Below are 24,393 nucleotides of genomic sequence, written 5' to 3' on the forward strand. Positions count from 1 at the left end.
AGTTATCGATGCAATACGAGCCAAATCTGTTTCGGAAACTTGTGTCATGGAAGTGATGCGTAGAGGAGAACAGATGGGATAAATTAATTAGCGCATGTATGTTTAAGTAGAAAGGTATTTATTTGCGTGAGTGGCCAAGGGCCGGAATTAAAGAAAGAAAGGGGAAAAAAGAGGGACAGGGGAGTACTTATTTTTACAGAATCTCAATGAAACCGGGGTTTTTCACAAGCTCACAGTGATCGGGTTACAACACAGAGTGGTTTCAGGGAATTATAAATAAATAAGAGTAAAATAGGCAATCTGGAGTGGAGGAAAGCTCTTTGTTTACGGGCGGCTCTGGAGACCTGAAACGGACCCTCTACAGGAAGTTCAGCTGCTTCCCCTCAGGTCCAGTTTAGTTTTATTAGGTACAGTCCTGTAGAGATACCAAACAATGAGTTGCTCTCCCCCCTCACTCTGCCCCTGCACGTGTGCCGCTCCCACAGTGGATCTCTGGCCTCCACAGCATATCCAAACAGTCACAGACATCTCTAACATACTTTAGATGGACGCAGTCAGAATTCTTCCAGAAGAAATAAACAAGAACCAAACTGGCTTGACTTAATGCAAAGCATCTTTGAGAGTTGGAACGTCGCCCCTAAAATAAATTGCCACCCTCTTCTGCATGCATTCTTTAAGCCTCATCAATAATTGACAATCAGCATGCACCTGAAAATGGCAAAAGGCACGGGAGGACAGGTGTGCAGGGCTGAGCTTGGCTGAGGAAGCCAGTGAAACAACAGCTTGCTCTCAGTGGGGGACCCATAGGAGCAGGTGAAAAGATATCCATTGCACCTCTTTTACAGTGTCTACCTGACACCACTTTAGAAAGGGAGGGAGTGGTGGAGGGAGGGAGGGAGAAGGGAGCTTTGGCAGTACAGGAAGCCGGACGAAGTAGATGAGAGTGCAGGGTGCAGACGGCCAGGTTTGGGTAGCAGCGAGCGAGTGCTGCAAAGTCAGTCAGTCAGTCAGAGGAGAGGCCAGGCCACGCGAGGCCACGCGAGGGTCAGCCGTCTCTTATGAGCTCAACCCTAGCGTAGTGCATGCAAGACACAGAAGTCACAGTCACGGAGTGCCGCGGTTTTGAAGAAGCCCCATTGTGGATTCCATCATCTGTTATTCACCTACTGTATATAATCAGCCTGAGAGCTTATTTAAAGTGAATAGGTCTTTCATTTATCCAATCAATGTGTAGGTTTTTCTCTGTTTAAAAAAAGTTCATTTTTAAACCAAATCTGTATTTTGGATGTAAAATGGCATGTTATAGTTGTGTCCAGACAGTTCTTTTGTTGCAAATTGTTGTTTTTGAGAACTTACGCCAACCAGTGATACCTCATCATCGTTGCACAGTATGGGGGAGCCCGAAAAAATTGAAAGGCTCCAAAAACACCCAAATACTCATTTTAGAAATGGAGACGCTCTCAGTATAGTGATGCAAGTCTTTAGAGGTTGTACACATGAAATTGTCATTCCGAACTTTAGCCGCAAAGTTATTTTCCATTTTGTGTGACTCAAACAGTTTCCCCTATCCAGCTGTTCCATTCAACAAAAACATAGACATGTAAAGTGTTGCTCCCATGTTTCATGAGCTGAAATAAAAGATCCCAGAAATGTTCTATACGCACAAAAAGCTTATTTCTCTCAAATGTTGTCCACAAATTTGCTTACATCCTTGTTAGTGAGCATTTCACCTTTGTCATGATAATCTATCCACCTGACTGACAGGTGTGGCATATCAAGAATCTGACTAAAAAGCATGATCTTTACACAGGTGCACCTTGTGCTGGGGACAATAAAAGGCCATTAAAATGTGCAGTTTTGTCACACAACACAATGCCACAGATGTCTCAAGTTTTGAGGGAGCATGTAATTTGCATGCTGACTGCAGGAATGTCCACCAGAGCTGTTACCAGAGAATTGAATGTTAATTTCTCTACCATAAGCCGCCTGCAACGTCATTTTAGAGAACTTGGCAGTACGGCCAACCGGCCTTGCATGGCGTCGTGTGGGCGAGCAGTTTGCTGATGTCAACATTGTTAACAGAGTGCCCCATGATTGCAGTGGGGTTATGGTATGGGCAGGCATAAGCTACGGACAACGAACACAATTGCATTTTATTGATGGCAACTTGATGCACAAAAATACCATGACGAAATCCTGAGGCCCATTGTAAGGCCCCTTTTTTTAAGCTATCTGTGACCAACAGATGCATATCTGTATTTGCAGTCATGTTAAATCCATAGATTAGGACCTAGTGAATTTATTTCAATTGACCGATTTCCTCATATGAACGGTAACTCAGTAAAATCAATGAAATAGTTGTGTGTTGCGTTTATATTTTTGTTCATTATAGAATGAAGTCACAACAATAGAATATAATGTTGCGGAATTACATTTTAAAGCGTACAACATCTTAAGACCTACATCAATATACTGAGAGCTTTGTCGTTTTTAAAAAGGTAGTGTTCAGTGTTTTTGGAGCCTTTGCTCATGTTTATCCGCGGCCACATACTGCAGAACAAGCAATGAGGAAGTGTATCGCGTGTGGGGTAAGTTTCTCAAAACCAAGCAAAATCGTCCAAAAAGTTTCTGGAACCTTCTATAACAGACAATTTACTTAAAATTGAGATTTGGTTGTAAAAAAGTTAACTTCTCCTTGAAGATAAATAATCCTCTGCCACCACAACCCCACCAGCAGGGGGTATCCTGGGCTATGAGGTCTGGCTGACCAGTGGTTCCCACAGCGAGGTGTGTAAACTGAGCCAGAGGGCCATCCCCACAGCTCCAGTGATATTAATACTGACCACATAGAGCCAGGAATAACACAGATCTTCAGCTGGGCTGTACTCCATCTACAGTCATTTACAGGCTTAATTAAGGCTTCTGCACCCGTCTTTCTCCCATTTCATTGTTCCACTTTTTTAATGAGCCTTTTCATTCACCCCAAATGGCCCTTTTATTCGCTCGCGATGAAGAGAAGTGTGGGATCTAAAACAAACTCCAACCGGGACTGTCTGGGACGGGTGGCCCGGGTAGGACAAGGATGTGGGTTCCCCCCACTCTTTCTCTCCCCCTCCCTGCAGCTTGTGGCTGGCCTGGGACACCTAATCTGGTTCATTAATTCTCCCAGTCAACAATCAGTCCTGGGCTGCCACAGCCTTGTCTGGTTTCAAACTTTCTTCAGCCCAGGCACCTGGACCAATACCTGGCTGGCCCACTAACTCCAAATAGCATAGAGTACACTCAGAAAGATTCATCCAATTTAACAGGTACTGTACTTTACACTGGCTCTGAATAATAACCCCAATGTTTAAAAAAAAAGCTCATTGGCAGTTTTTTGGAAAACCTTCAGCCACTGATCACAGGTATGGCCACCGCTTACCTAAGCAAAACAGGCTGCTTTTAATAGCAATACACGTCTGATAAAGGTAGCTAAATAAAACAGCTATGCAGCAAATATCTCCATTGAGATTCTAAAAATAGTTTGTGACAAGGGCCAAGAGGAGAGGAGGTGGCCGGAGCAGGCAGGCTGTGGCCACAGTACCACAACTCATTCAGCGGAAAGATGGAAACAATTAGAGTTAAGGAGGACCTGCCCTGCGTTCACCGGCGGATGGCTTGGATTTGGGGCAAGGAGGATCGCGGCCGGGCCCACTGATTGCAGGAGGATGTATCCACTTTAGGAGGCAGGCCGCCTCTCTCACTTTCTCCAGGCCACAGTGGAGGTTGAGGGGCTGGGAGGAAGGGCCCTGGGAGGAAGGGCCCGTCGTGCCATGGCTACATTGACTGTACCGGTGTGGATTCAGCTTAGCTGACCACCATTTTCTCCCCAGTGTGCTCAAAGAAAACATAGCGCATATTGTTGTTGTACATACTGTAGACCCTGTAAAGGGAGCCCATGTGGCTGTAATGTGTGGACACCTGCCTGCCTTGTCTGCCAGCCCAGTGGGTCACCTTGCTCCTCTGAACAGATGGCTGCCTTCGCTGGCTCCCCCACCACCATCATCACTACCACCCCATGGTAAACAGATATGTTGCTGTGGTTTTCCTTTCATCATCCAAAAACAACACTAATATGTACTCACACGCTCACAGTGAGATCTAAATGTAGAAAGAGGGAAAGCATCAGTATTACTCTCTGCTGTAATGTCTTTCCTTGACCTCTGTGTTGGTCTGTCTGCATCTGTCCATCTAGGATCTGATATTTGGAAATAATGGAGTGTCAGTTTTTTTTTTAAACATCTACCTCAGTTCTCCGCCATCTCCTTGCTGTCCTAGCTCCCCGACTTCCCAGTATGTGCTCCGTACCCTAACCACATTCTGTGTCCTACCCTCTGCCCCCATGCCAGGCAGCAGGAGGACAGCCGGCCCCCTGCTAAGACTCCCTGCCAGCCGGCCTGGACAGCCAGTGTGGGGGCCTGGAGCTCCTGGATGTGCCAGGCAGGGCTACAGATGTTCTGCCAGCTTTGCCAGGGGTCACCTTGGAGTGGCCAGTGGCAGCCTGTCCCCCGGCTGCAGCTAGCTGCCAGCTTAATCCGCCACGGGGGGGGGGGGGGGGGAGCCAGCCAGCCAGTCCTCTGGATCCCTTACAGTCAACCACTTTTACGGCCACCACTTCACCATCTCCCTCTCACTCCATCTACCACTGCGCTGAGATCAGAGTGAGGGGCAACTACAGAGCTGTTCTCCATGGCTCTGCTCACTATGAGTAGGGAGTAAACAAGGAGGAGAACTTCCTGTCTTTTTGTGAGGAGAGGGGCGGGTGGGTTGAGAGTTGAGGAGAGGACAGCGGCCTCTGGAGATGCCCCCGCCAGCTGCTTGCCCTCCCCTGGGTTGAGGGGGTCGGCGGCTCCCCGTCGGAGGCGTGTGGAACATGGGCGACAGGCTCGGTGGGGTCAGCGGGTGCCCCTGGCTGGACAGCCATAAGTAATGGGGCCCTGTGCCTAAACAGGCACCGCTCTGAATCAACTTAATTAGATAGGAGGAAGGGGGGGTGAAAGGCTTGCCACGGGACAAAACGGAGTAGGAGTTTTACACACGCAGATAAAAAGGATGATCATTCTACATTAGCGCTGATGGGGAATTAGCTGACCCTGCATGAGTTGGGATGCTGAGAAACTCCTCCAAGCATCTTTTTACTCCCATCAGATGATTGGGCACAGTTTAGACTTCAGAGAAGAAGCTGAACCTGCAGGGTTTTAGCTAAGTGAAATAGGCAATAGACAGATGCTTCCACAACAAATGCGAAGTCATTCTGTGATCCCCTGCCAGTTAAACTCCAGATGTAAAAACACTTTGTTTAGATACTTCACCAATGTGTCAGGGTGAGTAGAGCCCGACCGATATATCGGTTCACCGATATTGTCGGCCGATAGGGGCCTTTTAACACTATCGGTGTCGGCCGATAATTCCATCGATAAGCAATATTCCATAAATAGGATTTAAAAAAAATTCTCATGCTGATCTGAACGTTTGCGGCCATTCCCATGATGTGTCATGCACAATGTAAGAAATCGACATTTGAAGCATATTTTTGGGACAATCGCTGCTTTGGATGTCCATTTATGAGATTTCAGTTTGGAACAATTCAACTTGTTCATTTCCCCAGAGTAAAACAGTATATCGGCAGATATAAAATCGTTACGTTTTGTCAACCCCCCCCCCCCCCCCCCCCCCCTAAAAAAACACATATCGGCCGGGTCCTAGGGGGGAGCGAGGCCCATCCGCTACATATAAGGCAGAGAGGGTTGCATGAGAGTGGCACTTCCGTGACCTCTGGTAATTAGGCCAACTCTGATACCGTGCGACGCGTTGGGCAGGGTGTCACAGTAATCATTAGGGATCTTCTCTTCTCGTTTTAAATCAGATTTCCGACACGGTGACATCTGTCCGCTTCCGCCGCTGTCCTCTGTGTGTCCCCGCAGCATTGCCACCCAGCCACCGAACAGTCAAAGCCCCAAATCACCGCCCGCATTAGCTCACCTAATCTAGCCCCGCCACTTTTAATGAACTAAGTAGCAATCTTGGTTTTATTTGCTGGAATGGCCAGCTCATTTGTTAAATTGTTAGTGGGCTTTTCTGGTAATCAGTGTGATTGGTTTTAAAGTCTTAATGGGTCAGCAATAGCATACAACCACACAGTGGATGCATTAGCAATAATTGAAAAGAAGATGCTAATGGCTTGGTACTGGTGTGTGAAGAGAAAAATCTGAAATATATAACTGAGGCTTTGATAAAAAATTATCAACAATTATTGAGATGAAACCATTATGCCATATCATGTTTAGATGAGAGATCTCTACTTCTCACACACACACACACACACACACACACACACACACAGACAGACAGACATTACCCTGAGCTTAACAAGCTGTGCACCCCACAGTTCATATTTCATGCCTTTCGGAATGAATTGGGTCTGGGGCCAAACAGAGAGGATTACCCCTTTCACATGTCAGTTAGTGAGACAGGCTTGAAGCAAGGCAACACTGGGGCTTCACAGAACCTACAATCAGATGGAATTACTCATTTCACCATGCCAAAGTCACAGGGACCATTATACACAGGGGTGTAAGGCCAAAACAGTGAAATACGAGGTCTAAAATTTCAACCGCGGGGAGGTTTCTGCAGCCAATTCCTCATTTACAACTACTGACACAGGGAGATGTCCCATCTCTGATTGTAATGAAAAGAAAGAGATGGGAGTTAGTGGTAGACATCTCCGCGTTAATGCACCACCTGCATAACATTTATAGTCCTCATAATGGCTCATGACTGTGATTCCACATTATGAAACAGGGAAAGCGTGGACATTGCCCATATTCCCAACTGTATCACGCCTTCAGAATCAAACTTGGGAAATGACATGTTAGAGGAAGATGGAGAGAGTGGCAAGAGAAGAGTTAATAAATACTGGCAAAGATCCAGATATGCCAATAAACCATCTCTCCCTCACACACACCAAACACCCCCCTACCTCCCTTTTACTGGGGAGACTGACACCTTTTTTTGGCAGCAAAGTGGCGGGTGGCTAGAGACCAAGAGGAGAGGTATGGAGAGAAAATGATCACTTTTCGACACGTACACACACACACACACATATATATATATATATATATATATATATATATATATATATATATATATATATACACACACACACACACACACACACACACACACACACACACACACACACACATATATATATATATATATATATATATATATATATATATATATATATATATATATATACACACACACACACCTCTTCCAAATACCAGATGGCATTTCTGGAATCCTTTTCCTTTTTTTCTGGGACCATTACAAAAGGAAAACTCCCAAAAGAACACACTTTTTCAAATCAATACCAGTCATACGCAAGTATATATACAGTAACAGAGACGTTAAAAGCTTATTGGCTTATAGGTTTTATTACGGCTAGAAGTTCAATAAACTCTGTAAACAAACAAAGGAGCATTGCTGGTTGGAGGCTGGAAAACAGAGCGTAACCAAATTGTGGGAGAGAGCATACGCAGGAGCCAGTGTCCATGATTGTTTGATATTGTGCCTTGAGTGGCACAGAGCCATGGCAGAGGGAAAAACAATCCCCACTTTGTTTAGCACCGCTCCCCTCAGGTTTACCGCTCTCCTCCTAGGGAGGGAGATGAGAAAGGGAGGGGAGGTGGGGTGGGGGGTGGGACAGAAAAAGAGAGTGAGGGAGAAAGAGACAGAGAGAAAGAAAGACAGAGGCAGAGTCTGGATCCCTGGTGAGTGACACCACTCACATAAGCCATCCCACTCTACCAAAGTGAGCTCCCCAGCACTAAGCACAGTGTGGTAGAGAGCTACAGAGGCTGTGTTTCCACTCATACACCTGCCACTAAGCTAAACACTAATGCACTGGGGGTTAATGAAAGAAGCCAGCCCATCGACAGTAAGAATGTGAAGATGAACAATTCGACACGTTACGAGTGTATTGTAATTTGATCACCCTTAATTTGATCACCCTGTTGCAGGGGAATGCATGAGATTTAAAACTAGTTGTTTATTAGTGGTTGAAAAAGGCTTCCGAAGTTTGTAATTGCCACAGCAATTTCAGACGTGATTTTCCGTAACAAAAAATGTATCAACTCCAACCCTTTCCTGCTGTAGCAAACTGGCTCAAATTAAGATCCAACATGTGTAACACGTAACTAACCAACTAACATAAATCCTCCCCTTGGCTTTGAATTAAATAAACGATCTCCCAGAACGGAAATTGCAGTGGGTCAGTCACTGATATATACTGAACAAAACCATAAAACACAACATGCAACAATTGCAAAGATTTTACTGAGTTAAAGTTCATATTAAGGAAATCAGTCAATTGAAATAAATTAATTAAGCCCTAATCTATGAATTTCACATGACTGGGAATACAGATATGCATCTTTTGGTCACAGATACCTTAAAAAAAAACTAGGGGCGTGGATCAGAAAACCAGGCAGACCATTTCCCTAATTTCCCTATTTCGCATAGAGTTGATCAGGCTGTTGATTGTGACCTGTGGAATGCTTTCCTGTGGAATGGCTGTGCGAAGTTGCTGGATATTGGCGGGAACTGGAACAAGCTGTCGTACACGTCGATCCAGGGCATCTCAAACATGCTCAATGGGGAACATGTCTGGTGAGTATGCAGGCCGTGGAAGAACTGGGATATTTTCAGCTTCCAGGAATTGTGTTCAGATCCTTGCGACATGAGGCTGGCATTATCATGCTGAAACTGAGGTGATGGCGGCGGATGAATGGCACAATAATAGGCCTCAAGATCTCGTCACGGTATCTCTGTGCATTCAAATTGCCATCGATAAAATGCAATTGTGTTCGTTGTGCATAGCTTATGCATGTACCATACCATAACCCCACCGCCACCATGGGGCACTCTGTTCACAACGTTGACATCAGCAAACCGCTTGCCCACACGACGCCATACATGTGGTCTGCGGTAGTGAGGCTAGTTGGACGTCGTGCCAAATTCCCTAAATGGTATGAACATTAAATTATCTGGCAACAGCTCTGGCGGACATTCCTGCCATCAGCATGCCAACTGCATGCCCACTCAAAACTTGAGACATATGTAGCATTGTGTTGTGTGACAAAACTGCACCTATTAAAGTGACATTTTATTATCCCCAGCACAAGGTGCACCGGTGTAATGGTCATGCTGTTAAATCAGCTGTCAGGTGGATGGATTATCTTGGCAAAGGTGAAATGCTCACTAACAGGGATGTAAACAAATTTGTGCATAAAATTGTAAAAAAAAATAAAATAAACGTGCATATGGAAAATTTATGCGATCTTTTCTTTCAACTCATGAAACATAGGACCAACACTTTACATGCGGCGTTTCTATTTTTGTTCAGTGTAGTTGCGGCAGGATAGGTTGGTTTCTGTGAGTCTCAGGCCCATAATGGGCACACAGAGTGGGAGTGGGAGCATCTTCTTCAACTCCCATTGTCCCCCCCCCCCTCCTCCCAGCAAGACAAGCCCCCAACAATCCAAGCCTTGGAAAACGGCACCAGACTGGCCCAAAGAACCAGCTGTCTTGGCCAGTAGCCATCGTTCTCTGGGGAGGGACATGGAGACGGGTATAGCGAGAGAGAGAGGGGTAGGGGAACGGGGTGGGCTGGAAGTGGAGGGTGAGATAAACATATAGAGGGAAGGAGGGGGGGGGGTGTTCCTTGCAGAGCCATGCCAAGAATAGAAAGGGGGTCTTTTTCTCACACAGTGACCCATGACCCACACCCCCCTCCCTCAACCAACCACCCCCCTATCCCAGGCCCAGACATGAGGGATTTCACACGCATCTCTTCCACACAATTGATCCCTTCATTCTTCAGCAGAGAGGAGTGTGGCTTAGACAGAGCAAGAGAGGGAGACAGGTTGAAAAAGAAAAAAAGAGGGGGGGCGACAACATTTTGACACCAGTGAAGCTTTTCGAAACACTTCAACTCATTTAAAATCAGATGTACCTTAAGTCTTCCATTTGAATGACAAAATATATGAATTAGTGATGCAGCACCTTACAGTATGGGCAGTCTAAGGTGGAGTCCTGTTTCCCTCCCGCCTACATTTGGAAGCTGATCGTAGCGAAGGTCACGAGGTGAGGGTTTAATTGATACATCTTAAGACTCTTTAGGAGCTGGTACTGCTACACTAACCAATTAAAAAACACCAGATCAATATCAACATGAAATAAAAATGGCTGTAAAAAAGCATTGTGAGCCTTTAATTAACACTTCCATAATAAATATATATTCACATATGGGACCACTTAAAACAGGGCGGAAGATAAAGAAATCGGTACTCAAACAGGGCGGTTTTGAAAATATAAAAAAATTATAATAAAACAGTTACTTCTAAGAGCTTTGCATTGTCAAGAGGTATAAAATAAGGTTGCCCGATGTCACCATACTTATTTATTATGGCCATTGAACTATTAGCTATACAAATCTGATCTAATGATAACATTAAGGGGCAAAACAATTATGGATTAGAGACAAAAGTATATATGTGTGAGATGATTCAAGTTCTCTTAAGTCCTCATGTCATAACAACAAGATGCCCAGCACTTCAAGCTAAGCCTCCTCCACCCTATCTCGCTCTCTCCCCACCCGCAAAATATTTGTCGTATCTCATGCCCTACACTTGTCTGTCCAACGCATGTAAATAGCTTTCCCACTCCATAGGAAGCTGCTCTATCTGCACTGATTGTGCAGATAGTAATTTAATATTGAGCTAAATGTATAAAAAATATATATATTTCAGAGTTTTAACATAGAGGTTGACCGATTAATAAGGGCCGATTTCAAGTGTCCATAATCGGTCATCGGCATTTTTGGATGCCGATTATGGCCGATTATATTGCATTCCACGAGGAGACTGCGTGGCAGGCTGACCACCTGTTACGCAAGTGCAGCAAGGAGTCATGTTAAGTTGCTAGCTAACATTAAACTTACCTTATAAAAAAACTATCAATCTTCACATAATCACTAGTTAACTACACATGGTTGATGATATTACTAGTTTAACTAGCTTGTCCTGCGTTGCAAATAATCAATGTGGTGCCTGTTAATTTATCACTGAATCACAGCCTACTTCGCCAAACGGGTGATAATTTAACAAGCGCATTTGCGATAAAAGCACTGTCGTTGCACGACTGTACCTAACCATAAACATCAATGCCTTTCTTAAAATCAATACACAAGTATATATTTTTAAACCTGCATATTTAGTTAAAATAAATTCATGTTAGCAGACAATATTAACTAGGGAAATTATGTCACTTCTCTTGCGTTCTGTGCAAGCAGAGTCAGGGTATATGCAGCAGTTTGGGCCGCCTGGCTCGTTGCGAACTGTGTGAAGACCATTTCTTCCTAACAAGGACCGTAATTAATTTGCCAGAATTGTACATAATTATGACATAACATTGAAGGTTGTGCAGTGTAACAGCAATATTTAGACTTATGGATGCCACCCGTTCGATAAAATACGGAACGGTTCCGTATTTCACTGAAAGAATAAACTTTTGTTTTCTAAATTATAGTTTCCGGATTTGACCATATTAATGACCTAAGGCTCGTATTTCTGTGTGTTTATTATATTATAATTAAGTCTATGATTTGATATTTGATAGAGCAGTCTGACTGAGCGGTGGTAGGCAGCAGCATGCTCGTAAGCATTCATTCAAACAGCACTTTCCTGCGTTTGCCAGCAGCTCTTCGTAATGCTTGAAGCACAGCGCTGTTTATGACTTCAAGCCTATAAACTCCCGAGATTTGGCTGGCAATACTATAGTGCCTATAAGAACATCCAATAGTCAAAGGTATATGAAATACAAATGGTATAGAGAGAAATAGTCCTATAATTCCTATAATAACTGCAACCTAAAACGTCTTAACTGGCAATATTGAAGACTCATGTTAAAAGGAACCACCAGCTTTCATATGTTCTCATGTTCTGAGCAAGGAACTTTACATGGCACATATTGCACTTTTACTTTCTTCTCCAACACTGTGTTTTTGCATTATTTAAACCAAATTGAACATGTTTGATTTTTTATTTGAGACTAAATAGATTTTTATTTATGTATTATATTAAGTTAACATAAAAGTGTTCATTTAGTATTGTTGTAATTGTCATTATTACAAATATATATATAAAAATTGGCCGATTAATCGGTATCGGCTTTTTTTGGTCCTCCAATAAATCGGTATCGGTGTTGAAAAATCATAAATCAGTCGACCTCTAGTTGAAAAAGGAACAATATAAACCCTTCAGAACTTTATCTTGCTGGTCAGAACAGTGGAACAGAGGGGGAAAAGAATTACGGTTCTGTTCAGAACTTAACGATAGTAAAATAATTTTGTTTCCAAACTGGTTTTCCAGCAGGCTACAAAGAGAGGCACATTCAATGTCCAAAAGCGGTCTTATTGCCGTAATCCAGATTAAAACCAACCATTTCCGGGGGATTGACAATTGATCCCTGTTTAAAGTATCCTCCTTTTTAAATGAAGCCATACAGAGTTGGTTACAACTCCAATTTCAAATATTACAGCAAATAATATGGCTAAACTCCAATGTACTGACATAGGAAAGAGACATTTTCTTGGAAAAGATATAAGGAAGGTATCATGTTGATGAATGACATTGTAAATAAGGACAGTAAAATTGTCATGCAAGCAATTAACGAAGGCGTATGGAGATGTTTGCTCAATACAAAAGTAAAACCAACTCATCACAGTTCTGCCACAAAAATGGAAGATGGCAATTACTCAAAAGAGAAAGGAATTAATTGATTTGTCTGTCTCCAATGGAAAACCACGCATGGCTTAATAATATGACTAGTATAAATCGTAAAGTGGATCAGTTTGATAACTATGCCAGATTTTTTTTATGTCCAAATACCATGGCATCGGATTTATGAATTGATGTACAAAACAATTGACGCATCACTCCGTTTTCAATTGAAACTATTAAATACAATTCTTGCCACAAAAAGAATGCTCAATATATGGGGCGCTGAACAGTCAGCCCTGTGCAGACTGCCACGAGGAAAGAGAATCAATAGATCCATCTCTTTTGGTACTGTCCATTGGTGGCTCGCTTTTGGAGTCAGGTCCAGGAGTGGTTGTTAAATCATAATGTCTGTGTTCAGATGGACCTACAAACAGTCCTTTTACGAGATCTGAAAAAACCATGATCAATCAAAGAGAAATGTGATTATACTCTTAGGTCAAGTATTTATTTTTAGGGCAATCTCGGTTGAAATTGTACAGAGAGGTTCAAGACCCTTGTAAGACATAACCGTATTGCAAAAGGAAATCGTAAAATGGTAGTGTACGGGGAAAGATTGGTTAGTCTGTGGACACCTGAGGGATGCAATTAAGATTGGATTGATTGACTGATACACTCGATTCCAAGTGCGATTAGCAAAGAAATGACAGACAGATTAGCATTAGTGAGGTGGGGCACTGATGTTGCGCGATTAGGCCTGGCTCGCAGTCGGCGTTCCAATTCAGCCCAAAGGTGTTCGATGGGGTCGAGGTCAGGGCTCTGTGAAGGCCAGTCAAGTTCTTCCACACCGATCTCGACAAACCATTTCTGTATGGCCCTCGCTTTGTGCACAGGGGCATTGTCATGCTGAAACAGGAAAGGGCCTTCCCCAAACAGTTGCCACAAAGTTGGAAGCACAGAATCACTGGAACTAAGGGGCCTAGCCCGAATCATGAAAAACAGCCGCAGACCATTATTCCTCCTCCACCAAACTTTACAGTTGGCACTATGCTTTCGGGCAGGTAGCGTCTCCTGGCATCTGCCAAACCCAGTTGTCTGTCGGACTCCAGAGAACACCTTTCCACTGCTCCAGAGTCAGATGGCGGTGAGCTTTACACCACTCCAGCCGACACTTGGCATTGCGCATGGTGATCTTAGGCTTATTTGCGGCTGCGTGGCCATGGAAACCCATTTCATGAAGCTCCCGAATAATAGTTATTATGCTGACGTTGCTTCCAGAGGCAGTTTGGAACTCAGTTGTGAGTGTTGCAACTGAGGACAGAGGATTTTTACGCGTTATGCGCTTCAGCACTCCCGTTCTGTGAGCTTGTGTGGCCTACCACTTTGCGGCTGAGCCATTGTTGCTCCTAGACTTTTCCACTTCACAATAACAGCACTTAGCTCTAGCAGGGCAGAAATTTGACGAGCTGACTTGTTGGAAAGGTGGCACCCTATGACTGTGCCACGTTGAAAGTCACTGAGCTCTTCAGTAAGGCCATTCTACTGCCAATGTTTGTCTATAGAGATTGCATGGCTGTGTGCTGGATTTTATGCACCTGTCAGCAACGGGTGTGGCTGCAAATCCACTATTTGGAAGGGGTGTCCACGTACTTTTGTGTGTGTGTAGAGAGAGACAGACAGACAGAGAGAGAGAGAGAGAGAGAGAGAGAGAGAGAGAGAGAGAGAGAGAGAGAGAGAGAGAGAGAGAGAGAGAGAGAGAGAGAGAGAGAGAGAGAGAGAGAGAGAGAGAGAGAGAGAGAGAAAAAAAAATAGAGAATTTTAACATTTTCCTCCAACCAGGGGAGTAGGGGCATAATAAGTGGATTAGAAATGATGTATGAAGTAATGTTATTTGATAGACTTCAAGTCTCTCTGCTAATTTCATAGCTGATCTATCCCCTAAAAGAAATATTTAAAAACTGTACTCATGTGCTTTGTGGATAAGACCGTGATAATCTATAAGAAATTATGATATAAACAATAAGATCAAGTAAGGTATGAATGCTTTGTCAAATAGCCTGGGCTGAATCCCAAACGTCTCAACCTCAGTTCGTGTCTATTTTAACATGCACGCTCGACCCAAAGCCGATTTTCTCCTTCCCGCTCTTCCCCTGTTCACAAGCCAACAACATCACCAGGTGCCAAATGAGAGCAGCCCTCCACTCAGCCTCATCAAGATCTGCCTGTATCCAAGAACAGCGTCAGATTGTCACTAGGGGTGAGAATTCTCCGAGACCAAATTTGTCATATTACCAGAAATAAGCATATTTGAAATGTACTGTAACAAAAGGCCAAGTACATGAAGCGGCAACATGAGCACTAGATTCTAAATGTTACTTGTCTCCTATGGTCTTTCGCTTCAGATATACGTCGCAACACAAAGAAAGCCAAGACACCCTGAGGCATGGGTTTCTGCCTGAGACACTCAACATATGAACGGATATTACGGCCTTCTGCTAGTCATTCAGAATGTTCCAATACTATATTGCAAAAAGAAGCCGAAGAGCCTAAAATCCCATCCAGACTAGAAATTCAAATAGTAACTCAAAATAAACACTATTCCTCAGCTTGCACAGACCACTGTAGCAGTAGATCAACAAAGATGAGCTAATTTACCAAGATTTGAAATAATAGCACCAAACACAACTATACAGAATACGATCATTTGCAACAATAAATAAATGGCAACACTTTTACTTTCTAGTTCAGTGTGAATGTAGAAAAACAAGTACACATTTTCATTAAAACCTCCTAGACATAACCTATTCTAGAGGACAAACTACTACCATTTCTAATCTTATTGTGGCCATACATACAGTACCTGCCTGCTAGCGTCTAGCAGTGTCACACAATGACCAATTCCCATCATTACCCTGGGAGAGAAGTGACTCATATCAGGCCGTTGATACAGACCCAGCTGACAGCCTGACGCACACTGGGAGCTATCTTACACTGTGCACCACCCGGTGTACGCACACACACACCTAGTCTGGAAGTCTATGTGAACCGGTAGACAATTTCCCAGGCTGTAGGGCCTATGGCTGCTCAGAGCGGGAGAGTGAAGGAGAGCGAGCATGTAGTGTTCAGGAAGTTCAAGCAGACAATTTTAATCCTCCAATTTCCTCCCCTCTAATCATCTCTCTCCAGTCCATAGAAGAGACCAAATTGGAAACATCTTGTGCACAATATGACGCTAACACTGTAACTGCACCACATGGGTAACGCACAGGTAGCACGAACACGGCCCAAACGCTGACAGTTTCATGTCTTTTTGCGATGGTAACATGGTGGAACGGTAGATAAATTGAGTTGCTAAAATGCGCCAAACTGCTCATCGCCATCTCCGATTGTGTGGAGTAATACAATATTGACGTTTAAGAATTTTAAATGAGCATAAAGCCGACATTTAAAACCCCAAACTGCTCACTTCTGCAATAATGAGTTTTTTTTTCAAATATGAGACGCTGTCATAAGCTATCTGGAAACATCATCTTCTTTCTTACTGTGCTAACTCGATTTATCATACAGCCACATGGACTTCTGGTGATTTTACACTATCTTGACTTGTTTTGGGCACCCGTAGATTCAGCCTTAAAGGGATACTTCGGGATTTTGGCATTGAGGCCCTTTATCTACACTGAACACAAATATAAAATGCAACATGCAACAATTTCAAAGATTTTACTGAGTTTCACTTCATGAGAAAATCAGTCAATTTAAATAAATTCATTAGTCCCTAATCTATGGATTTCACATGACTGGGAATACAGATATGCATCTGTTGGTCAGACACCTTAAAAAAACGGTAGGGGCGTGGATCAGAAAACCAGTCAGTATCTGGTGTGACCACCATTCGCCTCCTGCAGCACAACACATCTCCTTTTCATGAGTTGATCAGGCTGTTGATTGTGGCCTGTAGAACATTGTCCCACTCCTCTTCAATGGCTGTGTGAAGTTTCTAGATATTGGCGGTAACTGGAACACGCCGTCGTCGTACACGTCAATCCAGAGCATCACAAACATGCTCAATGGTTGGTGACATGTCTGGTGAGTACGCAGGCCATGGAAGAACTACTGTAGGATGTCTTCAGCTTCCATACACGCTGTCTGCCATCTGCCTGGTACAGTTGAAACCGGGATTCATCCGTGAAAAGCACACTTCTCCAGTGTATTTCAGCTCACAAAAAAATGGGACCAACATTTTACGTTTTTTTTTTTTGGTTCAGTATACTTCCCCAGAGTCCGATGAATTTGTAGACACAAAAATTGTATCCATATGTCCAGTATGAAGGAAGTTAGAGGTAGTTTCACGAGTTAATGCTATCTACCGTTGGCGCAATGACTGGAAGTTTATGGATACTAGCAGATACCCATAGACTTCTAGTCATTGCGCTAACGCTAGTTAGCAATTGCACGAGAGTTAGTTAGCAACATCCTTCAAACAGCACACAGAGACTTAAAAATGCTATCTACAAGTTCATCTGCTAAAGGACCTCAATTCTGAAGTATCCCTTTAACCTGTGACTCTGGGTACAATGGTCCCATGTTATCAGAATAGATGTGAGGGCTGGCTAATGAACACGACTTTACACAGAACAAAGACAACTTGTGAGCACAATGCCGCTGCATATTTACGGACACAAAGCCTGATTCATCAAGTTGGCAAATCAGAGTTTGATCTCTGGTGCCCCAGGAGAGCAATTCAATTGAATCATTTGATTCCTGAATAAACAATTGCAGTTAGACGACAAAATAATGAACACCAATTATGAAGAATATCTGCTGAAACAAGTACGCGAAAGTTTGTTCTTTTTTCCCAGGGCAGGGATCTCAAGATTCATTTTCTCCCTTTTTAGCTCTGAGCTTCATTTAGAAGCAACACATAATAAAGGTGATGAGACACTAATTCCCAGTTATTTGAAAGTGACAGATCAGGTGCAGGGCATGATTTCCCCCCCCCCCCCCCCCCCCCCAAATAAATATGATAGCTATAGTTGCAGGGAGGCTGTTGGGGGTGATGGTAAATGACTATGGTCATTATTTTATTCCCACATGCCATACCCCCGCCCGCTCTCTGCCACTGGCTCTCACACACTCATATGCCCACTACTTACAGTAGGAGTGAATACTGTACACACACACTGTGCACATTTGCCTGTTGGGGGGGGGGGGGGGGGGGGGGGGGGTCTGCTCACTGACAAGTGGATTATAGGAACGGCACTTGTAGTGCAGCTGAAATCCCATTAGCCCCTCCGGTGGTGAAATATGACATGAGCGCAGTGTTAACACACTGGCGGGTCGGCCCGCAGCCCCCATGGCTCAGGCACAAACAGGGTTAATTAGAGTGGCCGACTTCAAACAAAGCCTGAGTGCCTTTATCACATAGAGCTGCTCGGCACAGCCACGGCGCACAGAGAGCCCCGGCCCCCCGCCACCTCTCAAAAGGCTAAATGATGAGTAACACGTGAAATGTACATGGAAAATAGAATAATATCAATGTCAGAAAAAGGTCATATTTCTTGGACGCCTGCTACTGGACAATATTTCAAAAATAATGGAGAATAGAACCACATTTAAAAGACGGGAACGGTTACTTTAAATAGACCATAGCGTGAAGTATGAAGAGAGACAAACCAAGCAAGTTCAGAAGAAAAGACACACAGGAGGTGAGGTGTGCAGACTGAAAGGGCAACACTTGTGACTGGTATCATTTGGATGCACTTAGAGTACGTTACAGGAGCGTAGCTCGACCAGAACTGACTGTGCCGGGGAGACACGCACTTCTGATGCGCATTTGAACTGGTCATCTTGAAAGCCCCTTTATGAACAAACCTTACAATGACGAAGCTCATGAAGTATAAATGAATTTACAAGATGGCCCACTAAAAGAGCCCATGTCATACCTCTTCATTCTGAGATGCATTTCAAATAAGCAAGCTGTACGAGATTACTTAAGTGGAACATCTGTCCATTTTGCCAGTGTAGTCAGTGAAAAAAAGTACAGGATGGAGTCTACATCCCCTATGTTTAACGAGATAGCGGCAAATGTGTACAGACCACAGCCGAGGTGAAACGCTCACTGGAATGAACATGAAATAACACAAATGTAGGTATACAACAGATCACATAGAACATTCAGCAGTTGATGTAGCAAGTCCGATAACTGACAAAGCTAGAAAACAAAGCTCAATGAGTTACTAATTGGAAAATGTGGGACTTATATTGACAATGTGGGCGATGAGGGTTATGCCCTATCAATTACAAGGGGTCTACTTGCAATGGTAATAATGTGGCAAACCTTGAAGCAAATGATATCCATTTGAATTATAATAAAGAGAGCAGACTGGCAAAATGGTCAGACCTACTTCCATTAAATATGATGAATGCCAAATAACAGTTGAAACGTTTGAGCTCAAATAAAACAGATGAATTCCACACAGTCTGTGCTAATCATCTGAAATAATTACTAGAACTGTGGTTCTGAAATTAAACATATAATCCTCTTTCCGCTGTAACCTAATTTAACCTCCAGTGCCATTCAAAAATCTGATATAACATTTCAGAGGGATTAAATTAGTCGAAGCAACTGTTGACTAATTCAAGTGAATGGGAGCACATGGACGGCAATTAATAAAAGCAGCTTCCACTCCTCCTCTTCTAAAGTGGAAACCATCCCGCAGCATTCCCATAATGACCATGTCATCGTAAACCTTGGACTCTTGATTAATACAGCGAGGACACGATCCATTTGAAGGGACGTCATCTCAGTTTCCTTGGTCAGCCACCTAATACATTTCACATTCCACATTTTTTTAAAGTCGATTTTTAGTATTGCCACAAGATAGGACATTTTCCAAGTGAGCTACTGATTTAGAAACAAATATGGTGTAGTGTATACATTTTTTCCAATACAATAAACAGTGGTTGTAGAAACCTATATAAATCACATTTTCAGAGTAAATCAATAATGATTTGCAACACTCATGCAACATTACTTCACTACCTTTACCATCATATTAATATAAACATTCACAGAAAATACATTGTGTATTTATAGAATTTAAATGTCAAAACACTAAATGATTTATTTGACATTAGATAAATGCAAGGTAGCATCTTTGAAATTCAACACCAGATTATGTATTGACAAATGTCTATTGACTGATAACTAAATTAATTCAAAGCTCTTCAGTACTTATACTGCTTTAAACACAATAATGATTCATTAGTGTGCAATTACGGCTCACAAAATCACCTGTACAATCCACCATACAACGTAGGAATACACCTTTTCATATATATATATATATATATATATATATATCCCTGGGTTGCATGGTGGATTGTACAGGTGATTTTACATACTCACACATACATACACATACATATAACTACCATATCTCATGAGGCGACCTTTTAACAAGTAAATCAACTTTAATTATATTTTTGTAAGAACATGTGCAAGAGACCAACTGAAAGCTTCATTTTCTTTTAGAGGATAAAAGTTTTTTAAAAAGCAGCAAGAGATTACTCAAAATGAGCAAGTCCACGAACTGGGGAACACTCAGTCTTCATCCAGTCTTCAGCCCCATGGCCCCAGAGAGAGGGGGAGAAAGCGACAGTGAGGAATGCCCACACATCTCTACCCCTTTCCGTACAAAAACTAAACCACCACTACCTACCACCTCTTTCCCCTATGTGACATGTCGCCCTCTGTAGTGATGGTCTAAAACCAATTTCACTGGGACTCCTAATGAAAGTGACAGGCAGAGAAAGGCTCCCGTTTCTCTCCTTCTGCCCCTCATCAGTTCCCTACACACAGGCATGGAGCGCTGCTTGCTGACTGCTGCTGTGGACGAGGTGGAATGGGCGAGGAGAGGAGGGCGGGGGAGCCAGAGAGAGGGGGACAACGGAGTGGAATTCTAAAGTTCATGGTCTTCTTACAGAGGAATAATACAGCCATTGTCTCTTGGCAATACAACTACCTTATTTTATACAATCTGGCAAGGAACCTGCAGTGGAGAAAAGGACCAATGCTCGCCACCACACTCTCCCTTGCAAAAATAATTATTCTAATTACGCTGGCAATAATAAAGATAATAGTAATATAACGATGCTGGGGATAACGAGTCGTCCTCTAATGAACACAGGGCACTGGGAGTTTCAAAGCCCTTTTATCCAGCCCGACTGGGCTCATTTGTATCTACTGGCCACAATAGACTATTGTGAATCCCCCTACCCCTCCTCGTCTCTCAGCGAAGTCTACAAATTCCACTCGTCTTTTTTTTCTCCTTCGCTCTCCCTCCTTCCACTTTAACCTCTCCACATCGCTGCCGGAGCGACAGGGCTGTCAAAGGTTGTCTGGCCTCGCTGACCACAACAAGCAAGTTAATCTGCCCCAGCGCTGGGTCCGACTCGTCCCAGGGCATGTTCTTTTTTTCCATTTTTTTCTGTGCGCTTTAATTGCCGGCGCTGCATGTCAGAGCTCAGGAGCGGAGTGCGATGCTCCGCACACTCGGTAAACTAGAATGAACTAGAGGTCTGACAGAAACGGTGCAACACTTTTTGGTCCTTTTTTTCAACGCCTGCACTCAACCTTCCTTAACTAGATGAGACGAGCCGACGCTGGCAAAATATTGGTTTACTTATGGCAAGGGCCGACTCATCTGTGCACTGCAGAAAAGTTGAATTACAGTCAGCAGATGAATAGTTTTTTTGTGAACAAAATATTTACTCCATAAATGGATATTTATTTTCCTGAAGCCAAACTAAAGTTAAACACTGAACAAGAACAAATAAGCACAGCGCCGGCAGAACAATATTTCAGAACTGACATACTGAACTGAGACGACAAGAGACTTGGAAAAAAAACAAACAAGGGGACAAGAGTGACAAGGCTCCAACAGAGAGGACTGACATTGACAACAGACACAAAAACAAACCAACCACTATTTTAAAATCCACTCAATGTGAAGTTGAAGAATGGAGTAAAAAAAATTTTTTTTTTAAAAAGAAGATGTTTTTGTGTCTTTTTTGAAGGATCTAAAGAATGGGGACGTTTTTTTAAAAGAACAAATGGGGAAAGAACGTGGAAGAAAAAAAACAGCTTCGGTTGCTGCCAACTTACCATCCACCAAGTCCTGGCTGAGATGTCGTAGCAGAGCTGCCATTTGATGGAGCCTTCCGTGGTTTTGCCTGCCATTACGCTGTCAGCAAGCTTCATCTGATGCTGGTGCACTCACCGGAGATAAGATAACTAATTGAGAAAACATTTGCACTGGCATGTTGGGCAACATGTAGCCCGCTCCATACCATATGGAATCATGGGTAAAAAAAAAAAAAAAAAAATCCTTGACAATGAACCAATCTCAAGCAGACCCCGTGGCAAGGTGAGCAGCAGTCATCTGCTCACAGAGCGCGCAGTCTTTCAACAAAAAAAACACACCAGAATGATGAGCTTATTTTCCACATCACCGAGTTCTTGGGGTCATTTCTTTCTCCCTCTGTAATTAGGGCTTGTTCTTCATTATCACCACCCCACCACTAGCCCTGTTGACTTGGGTCTGCACAAGTTCTTATTTTTTTTCCTGACTTTCTGATCTTTTTTTTTTTTGAGGAGTGGAGAGATTTAATAGGACAGAGTCAGGTAGAGAGAGAGAGTGAGGGCAGTGGGCTGAAGCGCTACAGGCTATTAGCCTGAAATTTCTGCCGGACAGATGGAACTGCTTAAAGACTATCATGCGATGTTTTGTTTTGTTTTGGGCTCCCCCCCCCCCCCCCCCTTTTCCCTCTCCTGGCAAATGTCTATCTTTCGGCATAAATACCTCCAGACAATAGGATCCACTAAAGCCCATAAAAAATGGACATGGGGGTGCTATATTTTACAAGCTGTCTTACTTTACACCGCTAATATTATTTGATCTAGACAGAGTCCGGACATTATGTGGAGGAATTCAAGGCTGTCCAGAAGACACTTCACACCTTTAAAAATGGATACGTAAGTAACCAAACCACTTTACTTTGAGTGTAAAGTGCAGAACATAAAAAAATGTTGAGTACTATTACAGAAGACACTCTATATACATCTTTAGAAATGTTAAATGTTCATCTTGATTTGAGTACATAACCACGTTCTCCATTGCATGTAGTACAATCGATACACTATCTAAAATTCGATTACATATATTTTTTTTATTTCATCCCACTTTTGTATGCCCTAACAAATATAATGTACAGTAATACTCTGCTTTCTCTTTTCGGAGTCGTTGCGTGCATTGAGCAGGGCTGGAGGGCCATGAGAGGTGGTGCCCGGCCGGTGCTCTCTGAAGCTCAGGTTCCTCATCAGGGGGAATACCTGAACCGGGGGAGGGAGAAGGAGACAGAGCGTCCATCAAACAGTTCTCCCATTGTAGCATAGCAGCTATGGAATTCGATTCCGCCAGAGATATCGAGAGCGCTTTGGGGAGGGGAGCAGAAGTGCACAGGTACACTGAAGACCAAAGACCGCACTGAGGGTTTTGGAGGGAGGTAATCCTCATTTCACCTTTTGACAAAGTCACAACTTTTCTTTACTTTCTAGCACACTACGTTCACCAATAAGTTAAGAAATGAAATGTTCCCGACCTTTCTCAGAATGGCTGAGATGTACGGCTAGAATCGTGATGCAAAACACTATAAGTATGGGGATTCTGATATAACCTTACAAATATGGATTCTTTATTAAAAAAGTATCTTATTAAAATAAATGTATCATCTCCGATGAAGATATCACGACAATAAAGTGAGGCAATATATTACAATGCATCTCAATATTAAATGCGCAACATGCTATTTCATTGAACTTTTGATTTCAGGGACCATTTTCTTTAAATGACTACTTTTCACCATAAATTAGAAATGTTTCATTTTGTTCTGTAATGATCAGTCCAGTTTATTTCTGGATATCAATGCAAGCTGTATTATTGAGTTAAAAGTCAAGAGGTTAAGATTTTCTTGATGAATACAATCACAAGTAAAATAATACCTCCTATTCTCGTTTTACATAGCTGACCACGGTTGGCAATGTAAGTCATTTTGCTGTTACATTTAGTGGGGATGATTGTTTGCAAAGACCAGAGCTGTGTGAAGTTCAGGTTGGTTACTTGTTGTGTGTGTGAGTGAGAGAGGGGATGGAAGCCGCGCCACGCGGCCAGCGAGGGGCTGTTCACTGTACACACCAGGTCAGCAGTGGCCAGACAGCCTCTACAGTCTACACCATGATCACTTGCAACGCAAATTGTAAGGCTTCATTACAACACTTTGCACCTTGGGTTACAGTTTGACAGACAAATTAGTTCAGGACACATACCCGCACAGACAAGGCTCTCAGCTCTGCATCATATACCATAATTAATTAAGCATTAATGTTGACATTTCCGCTTCAAAAACACATTTGAAAAATAAAAAGATGAAATATGTAGATTTGATAAAAGTTGAATATTAAGAATACGATCACATTAGGTTGCTACTGGCTATTGTCACTGAGGTGAATAGA

The 24,393-nt window shown here is 43.0% G+C and overlaps 1 protein-coding gene across 10 annotated transcripts in view; it reads right to left on the reverse strand.

Moving 5' to 3' along the window:
• The window catches only part of LOC106613561 (nuclear factor 1 A-type), a 183,760-nt gene extending 161,334 nt beyond the window's left edge, over positions 1-22,426 (reverse strand). For 2 of the 10 annotated variants that reach the window (XM_082956733.1, XM_082956729.1), the window contains exon 1: positions 21,988-22,425. In XM_082956733.1, the coding sequence (XP_082812859.1) occupies positions 21,988-22,083 (96 nt within the window). In that variant the 5' untranslated portion in view covers positions 22,084-22,425. Of the gene's footprint in view, positions 1-21,987 lie in introns of all 10 variants that reach the window. The other 8 variants (XM_082956740.1, XM_082956737.1, XM_082956730.1 and 5 more) reach the window with 7 other exon arrangements.
• Positions 22,427-24,393: the final 1,967 nt, after the last annotated feature.

The sequence above is a fragment of the Salmo salar genome, chromosome 10 (genome assembly GCF_965601325.2).
Source record: "Salmo salar chromosome 10, fSalSal1, whole genome shotgun sequence".
Taxonomy (NCBI): Eukaryota; Metazoa; Chordata; class Actinopteri; order Salmoniformes; family Salmonidae; genus Salmo; species Salmo salar.